The 17,037-nt window shown below is 46.0% G+C and overlaps 1 protein-coding gene across 1 annotated transcript in view; it reads left to right on the plus strand.

The window, feature by feature from the left end:
* SULT4A1 (sulfotransferase family 4A member 1) overlaps positions 1 to 17,037 on the plus strand; it is a 231,047-nt gene that overhangs the window by 128,328 nt on the left and 85,682 nt on the right. The window contains exon 2 of the mRNA XM_078673864.1: positions 16,427 to 16,557. Coding sequence (XP_078529990.1) covers positions 16,427 to 16,557 — 131 coding nt within the window. The remainder of the gene's footprint in view (positions 1 to 16,426; positions 16,558 to 17,037) is intronic.

The following is a 17,037-nucleotide window of genomic DNA, read 5'->3' on the forward strand; positions in this document are numbered from 1 at the left end:
CCCGAAAAACCTACTGAAACGTTTGTTGAGCCAGACAAAGGTGCGCCAGGGAGTTTTGCATGTATGATAGAACTTTTTGCTGCACCAGTATCCAACAGAAACGGTTCGACTATACCTGATGTTGCTACTGCGACATAAGGCCCACTCTGATCTACTGGTACTGATACTACTCCCTCTCTTTGTCCATGGCTGTCCTAGTATTCACTTTGCTGACCTTCCTCACTAGCTTCATAATAGTCTTCAACATGATACTGTGGAGACCTATTCTGTTGGGCAGATTGTCCATTACGCTGGTCGAAATAATTAGAGGGGCGATCACTCGTCTGCGGAGGCATAGCACCTCGTCCTCGACCTCTAGAGTTCTGCATAGAACTACCACGACCTCTCTGAGCGGCCGCATCATTATTTTGCGCCCGAACTGGACAATCACTTTTGTAATGACCTTCCTTTTTGCAATAAGCACATTGATTCCATTGGTATTGTGGCCTTTGAAAATTATAATCCGTTCTTTGATATGACCCTTGCTGCATATTAGTTTGATTCGTGCGAGGCGGATAAGCTTGTTGTAAAAGTACTTTAGTTTTTAAATCTTTCGTCTTTTTATCTGATTTTTCCTTCTCTTCTTTATCCCTATTTTCGTAGTATTGAGCAGTCGCAAGTATTTGCGCAGTCGTAGAGACAGCCCACGCACTTTCAGAATTCTTTAATTTACTACTAAGTTCTGGCAACAGATTGTGCACAAATTTATCAACAAATAATCTCTGGCCCCCTTCTGTGCTCATATCCTGACCACTATGATCTACGAAAGTCTCTTCGAATCTTGTGAAAAAGTCGGAGACGCTTTCGTCTTTCTTTTGTTTGCATGCGGACAATTTATCCCAGTTAACGCGTAATGCAGGCATTAAGGTTTTCATTAAATCGATTATTCTACCAGGCAAGTTAGCAATTAAAGGTTCAGGTTTGGAACCACCTATTTGTTGACCATCCGCTGCAGTTATAGCTGCCCAGTCACCACCTAGGGCAACTGGATGATTCTCTTTACGAATTTTAGCCCAAATTGTTTGCGGTACTACGTTACCAAATAGCAGATCTATGTCAGCAAGATTCAATACACAAGCGTCAACTGTTTGAGCCAACTCTTTGTAGTACCCTGCAGGATTTTTACGCGGATCTGGCAAAGCCTGTTTTACTGCTAATACTTCAGCTCGCTTCCATGGAATATGTATCCATACTCTCTGGAATTGGGCCGGAGCGGCTGCAATACCAAGCGGTGCATTAGCTTGCACAGCTTCGCGCCAAATTGGTGGAACCTCTCTCATTGGATATTGACGATTTCGTTTCGTACTACGTTTCTCTAACTCTCTCGGTGAAAGAAGGGATGAGTCGGATCTATAACTTAAAATTAGTTCCATCGCTTCTTTTATATTTTGACCAACTATCATACCTGTAGCAAACTCTTTCTGAACATTAATTAATTCTCCTAAATTTGATTCAGGGTCATCCTCTTCCAATTCCTCACGTAGAAGGAAACACATTTCATCGAACACATATCGTTGTGTCGGTTCGTTCCATTGCATAAATGTATCTAATACATTTTGTACATTATATCTTCCCACTTTCGAAACCCATCTAAGGGCAGTGGAATCTAGTATTCCTCTTTCTTCAGTACTGGGAAGCTGACTACGTCTCTGCACAGAGTCAGAGGTAGGAGTCTTAATCAGAGTTTTATAGAAGGGAGATAGAATATTAGAGACAGAATCAGTGATTCTTCGTCGAACAGAAATCGGAGTCATAATACTTGCAGAGGCAGTGAATAGAGTAGTAGTTGGAATAGATAGATCAGGAACAGTAGGAGTAGCAGGCAAGATAGCTTGTGAAGCAGCAGGTGTGAGTGACACAGGCATAGGAAAAGAAGCCGGCAACCCTGGAAGAGGGGTTGTCGAAGGAACATAAATATTGACCACAGGAGGTACAGGAACTAGATTCAGGGGAGCGGGAACAGGGACACCAGGTTGTCCAGCAACCGGTAATTGAACATTCGGTATAGGTGGAGCCGTAGCACCTCGTGCATACGGTGGGGGTGATCGTAACAAGTAAGACAAAAGGGGATCCTTTTCAGGGTCCTCTACTGTCTTAGCCGTACTCGATGGCAAAGCAGGATAGCACTTGTCTATCGCTAAATTACGCTCTCTATCGGCCACCTCCATCGCTTTCTCAGACTCGTTGAGTTGCAGCTGCCTAGCAGACTGTTCTAAAGTCAACTCTTGCTCTTTCTGTTCTTTCTTCAGCTTTTTAATTTCTCTCTGTTTAGATTCTTTTCGCCAATAACGGAAAGAATCAAACATTGCCGGCCGGGCTTTCTTCTTAAACAACCTTCTTTCTAGATTATCGAGAACTTCAGGTTCGAAACTACCATGTAGTGGCCAACTAAGGACACCGTCTTTCTCTGTGTAGCGGATCCATACCTCATTATAAGAGATAGGGCCCACACCAAATTTGCAATATAGATCATAAAGGGGAGTTCCAATCGGAGGAACCAAACACGAGTCCTCCAACCGGGAATCACTGTTGCAACTAAAACAAGACAACATACAATTTTCCCGACTTACCATTTTATAATCCGGAACACAAGACAAACAGGACACAAACAGAAAAGATGCGCACTCGAACCACGAACTTAGGCCTACCAGAACTGACAATTGTATCGATACCTGAGCTGAACAGAATGATTATCGTAACCAGAATAACCAGTGATAATCTTACAGAACTGAACTGAACTGAGAACTAAAAAGATTATCCAAACAGGAGCAATCCTTACAAAATATTTAACTAGCAACCACTGAATACTTAACTGAGGCACTGAAGACGTCACCAAGGAGAAACCCGTCACGTTTCGCCGTACTGAGGACTGTACCTCGGGTCCAAGACAGGGCGACGGTCAAGGCAACGGAGCACTGCAGCCGTCTGAACGGGAACCCTCGTGGAAGAGGACGTCGGGGCCACTTTTGCGATATGCCGGGATCGATGAAGTGGGGCGCCTCCCTCTGAAATCTTCACACGAAGCTCCTCGAACTCTTCAGGCTTTTGGACCGGTACCGAACGACGTCGCCCCGAGTTGGGCGCCAAATGGAGTTCTGGACTTTTTTGTTCCGTCCAGAGGTGTCAGGGACAACACCCAAAGACCCCGGAGTTCCACCTGTCTTGGTACACAAACAAACAGAAACACGGGCTTCTCGATGGTGGCGTCAAAGACCAAAGGTTTATTACTGCAGGGACACAGAAGTCACAGAAACTACACATGGGCAGTATCTAGGAGCCTGTTCGATTTGTACAAAGAGGATTGCTCCTTATATACTAAATATTGGGCTTCAGGCAAATTCTTTACAAGTTACCACAGTTCTAAACATTCGTGTCTTAAACAATAAATATTTGGCGTTGCACAGGAATCGTCAACAGTATCTGATGTCAAAACATTACGAATGAGGGGTTCCCACTAGTCCATCATAATCCCATGTCAATTCTTCATTCAAGACCCGGACCGCCTCATCGTAAATTTCGTTACCTCCCCCTAATAAAGGCCCAGAAGGAAAGGAGCAGAGCCAGGTGTAGAAGATAGAAAGACAGGATAAGAAATGTTTGTGGGTCGTAAATGGGCACGGTTACCAGCTTCGGCCGCCTAATCATGATCAGGCCAACGAACACAAGAACCAGTATAGCAGGACTGGCCTCAGGCTGGGGAGGCAGTTCTTGCCGAGTCATGCTGCTACAGCGTTGCTGGCCTAAGGTGCACGTGTCACTAGCAAGGTGAATTGCCGGTTAAAGCCTACGTGTCCTTAAATGAAAAGGAGGTCATTGCGTGTCCATTGACTATGTGAGGGCAAGGAATACAAAATGGCTTCCGTGATCTAAGATGGATGCCATGGGTAATTCACAAATGTGTTGGTAACAGGAGTGCTCTTGCTCGTAGCGTAGCGAAAACACCAGGATATACTAAATGGATCATTTGCGGTTCACTGATACTAAAATTGTGTATTTACGACAGTGTTATAAACACGAGTAAAAATCGTCACGGAACCTCACCCTCTTCCAGCTCCTTGTCACGATTTTCCCCGGTCGATGCTGGTGAAGTTTCTGCATTCTCGAACCGTTGGTTTCGTTGGCCTCTGCCCGTGCGTCTAGGTTCTTCCACCCGACGCCAACCGTCCAGCCAGTCCCACGCCGCCTCCGGGGTATCAAAAAACCAAGCTTTATGGTTATCCACGACCCTCAGTTTCGCCGGGAACAGCATCGAATAGGGCAATTCCTTTGCTCGCAAGGCCTTTTTAACCTCCATGAAGGTTTTGCGGCGCCGGGCTACCTCGGCAGTATAGTCAGGAAAGAAGGCCAACGTGGAGTTTTGTATTTTGATGGGTGGGGTATTCCGAGCCGCTTGGAGTATGACATCCCTGTCCCGGAAATTAAATAGCCTGACCAGGACAGGCCTTGGTGCTGCTCCCGGTTTCGGTGTTCCACCTGGGACCCTGTGTGCCCTCTCCACTGAGAAGAAGTTCGATAGACCTTTTGGTCTCAGTTCGGTCTTGATAAGGTCTTCTATGTAAAGGTTCATCGCCCGTTTGCCTTCCGATTCCGGTAGTCCAAGGATACGGACATTGTTACGCCTAGCCCGCCCCTCCTGATCGTCCAGCTTGTCCTGCAGTTTCTTAGTGACCGCCTCCATTCGTTCCATGGCCAGCTGTAGTTCGGAGGTGTCCTCAACCAGGGATTTCGTGACCACCTCAACCTGCGCCACCCTCTCGGTCATCTTGTGAAGGTCTGCCCTCAGTAAGCCGACATCCGAGGAGATGGCCCCCACTGTAGTTTGGACATTAGTGAGCGTCCTCATTAAGTCCTCGAGTGTCACCTTTTTTCCTCCGTCACCTTCGGGGCCTTTGCCCGCGGACGAGCGCCCTTCTGAGTGTTGCGAGGGGGTCTTCTCGAACGCGAATTTGTCCAGTTTCGACTGAGCAGCGTTGTGGCGCGTTCCTTTTCCCGCCATTCCGCCGTCCCCTCGTGGGCCGTCAGGCGTGTCAGCTCCGGCTAGTGTCTCGATAGTGTCTTGGCCCCCTGAGGTTCGGGCGTGCAATTAGGACGGTCCGTCGAGGAGGCAGGCCCGGTCAGGTGTCAGGGGTAGGCTCTGAGAAGGGCTCAGCTGGAGGGATCCCCCAATTCCGAGGTCGGCCAATGTAGTGAACAGTGACAAAACGGGGTGAGACGAGGCTCGGGCAGATGGGAACCCCAATGCCGCGCGTCTCGTGATTTGCAGGCCTCTATGCCACAGCGTCCTCACCGTCACCCCGGGCGACCAATGTTTCTGGGGGATGAGGGTGCACACAGTGGCCAGTACTCGCTCTCCACGTGGTGGGAAATCCTCTCTGGGCCAATGCACCCCCTCAAAGCTGTATCAAGTCCGTAGTATGGGTAGGTGCCCGTGCCACAGAGCCTACACGTCGGCAGCCCCCGTCTGGGGCGTATCGTTACCTGCTCGTCCTCAGGCACAAGCCCGGAAAGCCGTCACCTCACCAGCGCGGTCCCTGGACTAGCAGCAGTGCAGGCGAGGTCGGCGCCGCAGGAGGGGCGGCACGCCTGGCAGCAAATGGTCGGGGTCGCCCCGGCACCGTGGCAATGGAGGTCTCACCTCCCGCCGGTAGTACAGGCGGTGGCAGGTGTGGCGATGGGTGGATCGGGTGCAGGCGCCAAGCCACAGCGGCAGCCTCACCCGTCGTCACTGATGTCGTCGATTCCCCCGCCTCAGGGTGTTCTCCACCGGCCCCCTCGATCACAACCAAGCCAAGGGAGGGGGGGTGTGGGGGAGCCGCCGACCCACCTCAGGAGCGCGCCGCCACCGGTGTTCTCGTCCGTCGTCCGAAGCAGGATGTTTCCTCCGGGCGATGGTCGGAGTCGCGATGCGGGAACTTCCGGTCCGGTCACCCGGCGGCCTTTCACTTCCGGCTGGATAGTGCTTTAGGACAGGCCGGTGCAGCCACGATGTGAGCAGGCCGCAGGCAGGCACTTCACCACGGGGCTGATGCCGGTGTCGGATCAACACCGGGATTTCGGCGGGGGACGCCGCTTGGAGTCCTTTCGCATAAGCAATCGCCTGAGCAGCAGAGATCACGGATGAATGAGAGGATACAGAGATGGGGTCTCGTTTACCACGGAGCTCCTCTGCTAGGCAGCCATTCCAGTCGGCTGCTAGCCACGCCCCCGGTATTCCATTTTTTTAACTATGTACTGGAAAAATGTAACCTTGCCAAATGGTCCATTATTTGTTGTTTCCGTTGACCTGAAGTCTGCGTTTGATTTAGTCCCCCGTCATAAGTTATGGATTGTCTTGCGGGATCTCGGAATAAGCCCCGAACTATTGACTTTGCTTGTAAGGTTGCACAAGAACAACTATGCCCGGATTAGATGGGGTGCGCAGGGAGATGTTACAGAACCCTTCCCTGTGGATAGAGGATTCAGACAGGGTTGTGTCCTGGCCCCCACTTTATTTTCCCTTTACATTAATGGCATAGTTGATTTTTTGAAGCAATCTCCGACAGATGCCCCATTATTAGATGGGGAGCGAGTTCCAGTGTTAATGTTCGCAGATGATACCTTGCTGGTCTCGCGGACCCCTAGCGGATTACAAAAGACAATAAACGCTTTTGGTGACTTCTGCCGGATTCGGGGCTTGGAGTTAAACACATCAAAGACTAAATTTATGAACCTGAATCCCGCAAAGAAATTCAAGGGGAAAATGAACTACAATGGGTCCTCACTGGAGGAAGTGAACATTTTTACCTACCTAGGCATCTCCTTAAATGCCAACATGAATTGGAAATCTCATATGGACTCTGTGGTGCTAAAGTTTAATCAGCTGACAGGGGCAGTAGCCCAAAAACACAAATCTTCATTTACAAGACCTATCCAGCCAATAATGGAGATTTACAGCATGAAAGTGTTGGGCGCCTGCCTTTATGGATCAGAACTATGGGGTTTCTCCAACTTGAATTCATTAGTAGTCGCAGAAAATAAATTCCTCCGTCGAATAATTGGTGTTCCCCAGAGCACCCCCTTGACTCCACTCCAATTTGATCTTGGGAGGAAAAAGATAGAGGATACGGTCAGACTACGTCCCCTCCTTTATTGGAGGCGTGTAAGAACTACCCCCGAACTGAGCCACTATGCAGCTGCTCTTCTGGATGTGGTTAATTCTGATAGCTTCCATAAAGTATTTTGGCTCAAGGAAGTAAGGAAATTACTTCAAAAATTGCACCTTGAGCATCTGTGGACTGCAGTAGACCCACATGCTTTTCCATCTAAGATCCTATTGAAAAAAATGTATTGGGACATGATAAACAATACTGTACTGATTTCCAACCAACAATCTGTGCTGACATCCCAGTTTCTGGAATTTAAAACGACTCCAAAACTAGAACAGTACTGGGATTTGATTGCTAAGCCCCTAGACAGGAAACTGTACTTTCAGTTCAGAATTGGCTCTTTACCTCTTAATGCTTTTACGGCCAAATGGGCTCCCGATAATGTAAATACTTGCTCCCACTGTAAAGCACATGTAGAGGATATCCCACATTTTTTGTTTGTTTGCCCATTATATGCTGCCCCAAGAAGTAGATGGTTAAAGCCGGCTTGCAGGAATTTGGGGACAAGGAAACATGCTGAGGCGTTAAGAATTTTAAAATCAAATTGTGACCCCAATCTTGCAATTGCTGTAGCCAAATATATGGGGTGGGCCTGGATAATTCGCACGCGCACTTTAAAACTGTAATTAATTATCTACAATGACAACCTATTCCTCTAAGTTCTTTGCGCTGTGACTTGATTTTTAACATGTACAATTTTAAAGAGTTATTTGCCAACAAAGTGTAAAATTTAATATGTATTTTAAATTGTTCTTAAGAATTTAGTGTAGTATTTATTCTGTTTAGTTTAGGGCTACATGCTTTTATGACAAAGTTGTCGAATAAAGTATTTAAACTTGACAGGCTCCCAACGAAGGGGGCCACCACTCACTGGACCAGCTCTTCTGGTCCTTACCAAAGACCAGCACCTCAGTTTTATCGCCATTCAGCTTCAAGGAATTTTGAATCATCCAATCAGAAACTGCTTGCATGCAGTTCCTGAAGCTGAGCGCGGAGGTACTGACCGAGTGAGCCAGGGACACCATGATCTGTGTATCATCAGCGTATGACACCACCTCCATCCCCTGCGATTTTACTAACCTAGCAAGTGGGGCCACATAGATGTTGAACAGGGTCGGACTCAACGCCGACCCTTGCGGAACCCCACATTGCAACGGTTTAGCAGGGGAGAGGAACTCTCCAAGCTTGACCCTCTGCTCTTTTAGTTCTAAAAAGGAAGACAGAAGGCCAAGCGCTGGGCCCTGCACCCCTATCTCCCTCAGACGAGATGTTAAAGTCGAGGGAGACAGGGTGACAAAAGCTGTGTACTCTATTCTCTCATGCCTACTCACATTCTAATTTGCTAAAGGACTTTAACTCTCGCAATTCTTGCTCATCTGGCTAACCTTCACCCAGATGCAATCTGACTTCACTTATGACTGGCTCACATCTTGAGGCCCCGAAGCATTACCCTTCAGTACAAACCAAGCTGCACAACATGAGGTAAACAAAAAACAACTATCACATCCATTGTAATTCACCTGTGGTAGCTAAAGGTAGATGAGATATACATAGAGTCTTTTGGTTATTCCTTCCATATATGTACTCGGTCACAAATTGGTAATTCTGCAATATGACCATGAACCAGATCAATCTGGCTCTCATGACTCTGCCACCTCCTGACATCAACATATTCACCAGAGGTGTATGGTTCAAAATGAATTGGGTACCCCATAAAAACACTCAAGACAGTTCTGCATTGCAAGTGTAAGCATATAGCTCTTTCTCTATGACAGAGTAGTTAGCTTCTGATTCATGTGAAACCCTGTACCTCTATGCTACCACATATTCAGACACTTTGTTACGCTGCATCAGCACAGTTCCATGGCCACAGATGTGGGCATCCTTAAAACACACACATTGTTTTCCCGCTGCATATAGTTTTATGCATGGAGCACATGTAATATATTTTTTAAGTCAACCAAAAACATTTCTTTGACTATCTTCCTAAATTAATTGTGCATTCTTCTCTAAAAGCATTCTCAAAGGTTCCAACTGTTTGTATAGTCCTGTACAAGTTTTGAACGGAGTCCCTGAAACAGCATCAATTGCTCTTTGGTTGAAGGCTTAGCTGCCTCCCCTTGACATGGGAATTCTTGGGTCTTATTCCCTCCTTTCTGATGGTATTTATTAATTTAAGCAATTTGTAGAGCGCGCAAATACCCTTGGGTGTCTCGGCACTAAGGACGGAAGAGGTGGTAGTGAGGCGGATTGCTGCTCATTGTGTGAATAGCCAAGTCTTTAATAGTTTCCTGAAAGCCAGCAGTGATGGACATGAATTGATTTGTGGAGGAAGAGTGTTCCACAGTCTTACCGTGGCGACAGTGAATCTTTTGTCTCCCCAGGAGACCTTGTATGTGCGAGGGACCGTGAGGAGGTTGGCGGATGAGGATCATAGGTTTCTGCTAGGTACTTGAGTGCCTAGGGCTTTTCTTAGAAAATCTCGGCCCGCGTTGTGAATGGCCTTGTAGGCTATGCATAAAGCCTTAAATATGATGCGATTAGTGATTGGAAGCCAGTGCAGCTTGCGCACCACTGAAGAGATGGGTTTGTGTTTGGGAGTGCCTGTGATAATCATAGCAGCGGCGTTTTGTATCAAATGCAGTTTGTTGATTACCTTTTCCTGTGCGTTCAGGAGCAGGCCGTTGCAATAGTCAACCTTTGACATAACAAAGGTGCTTATCAGAGTTTTTCCTGCGCTGGAGGGAAGGAATGGTAGAAGTTTTTTGATCATTCTTAGTGTGTAAAAAGCAGAGGAAGTGATGGCATTGGCGTGGGCTGCGAAAGTGAGTTTGTCGTTAAACAAGACGCCCAGGTTTCTTACTTTCTGTACTGGGGATGCTAGGGGGCCCAGAGCGGTAGGCCACCATGTTGGATGTAGATTGCCGAAGATCATAACCTCCGTTTTTTCGGAGTTTAGTTTTAGGCAATTTTTGGCCATCCAGGAGCCGATGGCAAGCATGCCTGCTTGAAAACTGGCCGCAATAGCTCTTCCATTGTTGTTGATTGCTAACACCAATTGTGTGTCATCGGCATAGGTATGACCAAGATACTCAACAGTATAAGTTTTAGAGTTATTTTATTTTTATATTTTAACATTGAGTCTTTGTTCGACAGGGCTGGGACTGTGTTTCTTGGGTGTATGTCATGCTGTTCGACAAGTACACCAAAAAGTGTTGGCCACATCACAACACGCTGACCTACTCAAGTGGAAACCATTGCATGCATGTTGGGCAATGAATGTTGAACGATCCAAATTACTTAGTTTAGACGACAGAGGTCAACACATAATCTAAGTTCACCTGAGCTTTTAAGGGAAATCCCTATGGGGCAACCAAGGGTGAGGTTTATATAGGGTCAATAATGTCTTTGGTAAACAGATCTTCAAAGTTTTCCTTCAATTTCTCTCAGTACACCAATGGTATGATTCTCAATTTCATATCTCCTTCTTTCAGCCTGATGTGGTGTTCAAATCCTTTGTATTCCCCAAACTTTTCTGTGAAAATATCTTTTCTAAATTCCTGCATTCCTTGACTCCCCAGATCTGTAATCACTGACATAAACTGAAGGACCAGCTCAAAGGTCCAACTTGATTGCCATCTCCTCCTGATGAGCACATCCTGAAATAGTCCCTTTTATGGGCAACATAGACCATTCCTTGAGTCGTATGCCCCTTATGCCATACCAAAAGTAGCCAAGAATATATATTCTGTGCCCGGTGTTACTACCCAGACATATATTGATTGGCAATCATTCTTATCCTACCAAAACTCTTGGACTAATAGCTTCCCTACAATTGTGAACCAGGTGCAGGACTGCAAATTGACATGGTGCTCAGCCAGGGGCCGTAGGGGTGGGCACGTTCTCCATGCAGGATGTAATGCAGCCTGTATGGAGAACAGGGAAGTGTGCATGACTACTTTGGGCGGCCCGAGAGGACTGACTAAACAGTCATTGTGCACTTGAGTGGGAAAACCACTCCGCCTTTGCCCGGCTCCGTGAGCAGAGCAGCCTCACCGACCCTCCCGCCTGCAAAGGAAACATGACATGATAATAACTTAAAGTTATTATCATGTTATGTTTCCTCTTCTCGCACTGCTTGAAAGCAGTGGGGTGACGCTCCTCTGCCATAGCGGAGGAGCTGCCCCTGTCCAACACACCCTGGAGAGTGCTAGGTCAGACTGTCTCTTGCTAGCCATAAACTGTGATACATATATGCGCACAGTCATAAAGTTGTCTACTACTTTTGAAACTGTGGATCCCTTATTAATGAGCCTCAGGAGTAGGGTCTTTTTACCCTTGTACCCAAGACAAAATGAAAACTATGCCACCTGGAATTAAAGTGTAATGTGAGGCATTTCACATGTGTAATAAGTGATTCTGTTAGGTCTTTAATGCAGTGGCGGCTGGTGACATTTAAAAGTGGCGGTGTTCAAAAGTTCAGGGTGAGTGACCTTTGGTGAGCAAGCATAGCGAGTGAGACTGACCATCATAAGGGGATTTTGAACATTTTGAAAGAAAAGTGGGCAAATGCTGCATTTTTAAGCATATTTGAGAAAGCAAGAAGGTAAATAAAGCAATTGTGAAAGTGTATTTTCCGACTTCCAAGCCTGCCAAAACATCTACTGGCACTGCTCCATCTCAACTGTCCTTTCAGACTCCCAGACTGCCCTTTCACACTCTCAGCCCTGCCAGTAAGGTAACCATCACTGTCCCAGCTCCACTGTCCTTTACGAATCTCAGGACCGTCAGTAAATCTATTGACACTACCCCCAGCTTCACTATTCTTTCAGACTTCCAGGCCAGCCAGTAAACTTTCCAGCAGTGGTACGCGTTCAGTTGCACAAAGTAGTCAAGAAGCCAGAGACCCCACCAACCTTGCCTCCTCAGTAACCTTCAGGCCACCCACTGCCACCAAACACTAATCTGTACCCCACTACAGACCTCACCTAGGCCAGCGCCTGTCGGACGGTTAAACCACTTTCTTCCACCCAGAAAAGCAAGCAGCTTTGTAATTCACAAAAATGCGCTCTGCATTGCTGTGTCCTCTAAGGCCTTGGCAAGGGGGAGAGGGGTTACTGAATGAAGGTATCGACTGTGAAAGCACGCCTTATAGAAAAATGGAAGGGAAAGATCGAATTTCAAAATACACATGCCTGCAGAGACAGTCAAAGTGTGGTTAGGATGATGCAGGCATCTCCCTCAGGCATAGGATGAAGGAATATGAAAAGACAAATACCTCTCTCAGAAGTAGAAGGGGGCAACATGAAACAAAGAAACATCCGTCTCAGGCATAGGAAGTATTATGAAACAGTACGACACCTCACCCATGCACAGAATGAAGAAACATGAAAAAGACAGACATCTCTTCCAGGCATAGATAGAAATACTAGGAAAGCCAGACATCTCACTTTGAACTAGAAAGAAGTAGGAGGAAATACAAGACACACCCCAGAAAGGGAAATACTGAAATAGAGGACCCACTCCTGGAACAGGAAGATGTGGAACTGCAAAATGGTCTGTTTGTCAGTAACAGACAGACAGGCATCCACCCTAGAGAGAATGAGGGGAAGTGGAAGGGGAGTAGAAGTGTTGGAGGACCCTCCAGTCTGAGGACTGTCCCCCTACCCATGTGGATCAGACACCACTGTTCTTTGTGCTGAGTGCTGCAGGATTGTTCATGTCCCATGATTGCACCATAAACAAGACTTTTGCATATCTGATTTAAATACTGTCCAATTTCAGCCCAGTGGCCTTTACCTTTATAGACCTCTCGAGCCGTCGGGATGCAGCACAACTTTGTGTGCCAGTCAGTGCTGAAGGACGCAGAGGCAGCCAGAGCTGGCCTTCGGTTGAGGGAGGCGGTATCCTGAGAGGCCTGTGGACTTAATGCTCCAGGCCACTCACCTGTGGCCAAGGGCAGTGCAGTGATCAGTCTGAAACCCGCCTCCACCTATCAAAGTCAATAGTGAACACAAACGCCACGTTTCAGCCATACACCTAGCTAGGCTGGTTGAGTGCAGAGACCTTTGTCTAACCTTAAAGTCTAGGGGCCAACTCAGCTGTTTGTCCTTCCGATGATGAAGAAAGAAGTGCCATTGAGTTGCGGAATGATCTCGCCTATTGTTTTAAAACCATGGTGCTTCAGTCAAATAGTGTACACTCAAGGCACTCCGTCCAGTGTCTCTCCTCTCCTGGGATAGGCGAGCAGGAGAGGGAAGGAAGGTGGTTTACTTCCGGCCCGTGAAACCAACCATTCCTGGAGCTGCTCTCAAGCTGTTTTCAAAAGACACACAATCTGTACTGGGGTGAATGTATGACATTGTTCTGCATTCTGTCCATCAATTGTTCTTTTTGCATTTGTCACCCTGAGTGGGGCGGGTATGCCCAGAAGTGGGTCCCGTGCTCGCCATGCCACTGGAGTCAAGCTATCCTGGCTGATGAGGGCTGAAAGCCCAAAACCGGTCCTAGGATGCTTGTTTCCAGTCCAGGGAGGTCCTGGCCTGGCAATTCGGGCTGGACTGGTCCCATTGAGTGCAGGGTCAAGACTGATTTGCATATGGCTGAGTCCAAACTGGAATGGCATGGTGAGCAGAAAAACGATGGATTTAGGCCCAGATCTCTGTACTGGGGTGAATGTATGACATTGTTCTGCCTTCTGTCCATCAATTGTTCTTTTTCCTTATGCTGTTTTCAGCATGAGAGCAGCTCCTGGATTGGTTGGAGCAGGCTAACCCAGCATTCATTTTGAGCTTCGGGGCCTGCGCCTGCAATTCCCTGGCTGTTTAACAGTGCTGGGATTGCTGTGTCTGAAGCGCAGATGTCAGATAGGCCATCTAAACAGCAGGCCAATTCGACATGCGCACTGAGCACTGGCAGTGGCAGTGGAAGCAGTCATCGGCCCTGCCCTACCCTCACATGCGCGTATCAACAGCGTGGGCCGGCGTCACACAGAATAATAAAATGGTAATGACCATTGTATTAATCTGTGTTTACTGCTATGGTCACAGCAGGCGGAACGATGCTCCTCCGCCCTTTAGGAGGAACCACCACTGGGTGGGGGTGAACAAAATGCTTGTATTTTCATTAGGTGATGTTTGATTCCAGATAGGCATACAAAAGAAACACCTACAAACTTATATAATGACACCTCACTGTGGACCAAGTGTCTGTCTCAGAATATCACTAAATCTCGCACAAGTGTCTATGTAAGAGACCACTTAACCTGGCATGAAAAATATACAGCACATAACAAAATTGTTTAAAAAACCATCAGGTTGCAATTTATTAAAAATATCTTATAAGGTGTACAATAAAAGTAATTGTTCATTCAACACTTAGTGTTATTATGTTCATTGAATGAACAATTAATTTTATTGTACACCTTATAAGATATTTTTAATAAATTGTAACTTGATGGTTTTTTTAAACACTTTTGTTATGTGCTGTATATTTTTCATGCCAGGTTAAGTGATCTCTTACATAGACACTTGGTCCACAGTGAGGTGTTTTGCCCTCCTGATATTAGATCGTAGGGACTTTGGGCCTGATGTAGGTAATCTCATTTTACTGATTCCTAAATACCGAATTTTACCGATTCGGTATTTAGGAATCGGTAAATATGATGTAGGTAATAAATCTGTAAAATGTACCGATTCGGTAATATTTCTTATTACTGATTCGGTAATACCGATTCGGTAATAAGAAATAACTTCCCATTAATTCCTATGGGCCTGGAGGGCCATAGGAATGAATGGGAAGCCATTCACTATTACTGATTTGGTATTTACCGACTCGGTAATAGCGGGAGCATATTCAAGGGTGGCAGGGTGTCACATTGACACCCTGTTGCACCCCTGAATTGTGCATGTGTGCACATGTGGCGCACATACATGCCCTAAGGGCATGTATGTCTGCCACATGGCATCTTGAAAAAAGCAAATTATTGCTTTTTTAAAGGTATTCCGTATTTACCACCAACTTGTAGTTGGGGGTAAATAACGAATCCTTAAAGCAAAAATGCACTCACTTGAGTGATAGCTACATAGGTTTTAAGGATTCTGTATTTTACCGATTCCTTAAAATAAGGAATCGGTAAAATACTAAGGGCTAGATGTAGGTAATTGACATTTACCGATTCGAAAATTCTGAATTTTACCGATTCGGTGTTTTCGAATCGGTAAATGCTATGTAGATAATTATTCGGTAAAAAATACCGAATCATTAAGATTCAGTATTTACCGAATCGTTAATTACCGATTCGGTATTTGCCATTCATTCCTATGGGCCTGGAGGCCCATAGGAATGAATGTCAATTACTGAATCTGTAATTACCGATTCGGTAAAATTGTGAAAAAGTCAAGGGTGGCAGGGTGTCACTTTGACACCCTGTTGCACCCCTGATTAGTGCTTGTGTGCACATGTGGCACAAATACATGCCCTAAGGGCATGAATGTCTGTCACATGGCACAGGTGTAAATGCACAGATTTGCATTTACATAGGAATTCGTTATCTACCACCAACTAATAGTTGGTGGTAAATAACGAATCCTTAAAGCCCAGAAGCACTCTTTGAAGTGCTTCCTACATTTCATTTACCGAGTCGGTGAATACCGAATCGGTAAATGATGATTCGGTAAATACCGAATCGGTAAATACCGATTCGTTATTTACCGAATCGGTAAATGTGCCTCCTACATAGGAAAAGTCTATTACCGGGCGGTAACGGCCAATTTCGTCCGTTACCGACCGGTAATAGCCTTCCTACATCTGGCCCTAAATCCTTATTTCCAGCCTCCTACATTAGAAAGGGCTAAATACCGGTCGGTAATGGGGAAATCACCGATTTTCTGCCGTTACTGACCGGTATTTAACTACCTACATCTGGCCCTTTGTTTCTTTTGTATGTTTATGTATACCCCGTCCCTCAGCCTAGCATTGGGGTAACATTCTCCTTTTTTTCACTCCAGATAAGAACATAAATCCAAGGGAGTTTCAATTAAAATGAAGTAATAATTAAGGAGTTTAGTTGAGATGATCAAAAAAAGAGCATCCATTTGAAACGTTTCTGTCCCTGTTAGGGGAAAAAAACGCTTCTTCTAAAAGCTCTCTTGCAATTCTGAAATAAAAGTTTTAAAAGTACATTCAAAACCATTTACAGAATTACCCATAATGTATAAGCTGAATCTTTGTCTTGGTTTCAGGTACAAGTTTGCTGCAGGAAGTAGTATATCTGGTAAGCCAGGGTGCTGAGCCTGACGAAATTGGATTGATGAATATAGATGAACAGCTTCCGGTCCTGGAATATCCTCAGCCTGGGCTAGACATCATCAAGGTAAACGCGTATAGAATGTGTGAAACTGATTCGCTTCTTCTGATCCTCCAATGGAAAGAGCATTGAAAAGCAGGGCCCAAATGCGTAGCCCACCCTGTGAAAGTGCAGTCCAACCCGTTCCCGACTAGAATGGGGGGCACCAGATCCATGAAAGAAGAGTGCACGTGTTTGCAGCGGTGTCAGTATGTCTGCTGCACTCTATAGCTAACAACAACAAAAACAAGGCAACTGAGTATGCATATAGAAACCTCGGTACCTGTATATATCTGCAGTGATTCTCCGTGGTCTCATTTATGAGTACACAAAATCCTCCTGTATATTTGCACCTCTATCCACTTCTGTATTTAAAATTTTTTTGCGTTGCATTGCATTGTTGGTCATCAAATATTAGTATATTAGTTGATCTTCTGGAAATGTGTTATGATGTATATGTGTGCAGAGTATTTTGTTCTGCTGATAAATGTGTTATACTGTGTATAG

Source organism: Lissotriton helveticus, chromosome 1_1 (genome assembly GCF_964261635.1).
Source record: "Lissotriton helveticus chromosome 1_1, aLisHel1.1, whole genome shotgun sequence".
Classification (NCBI taxonomy): Eukaryota; Metazoa; Chordata; class Amphibia; order Caudata; family Salamandridae; genus Lissotriton; species Lissotriton helveticus.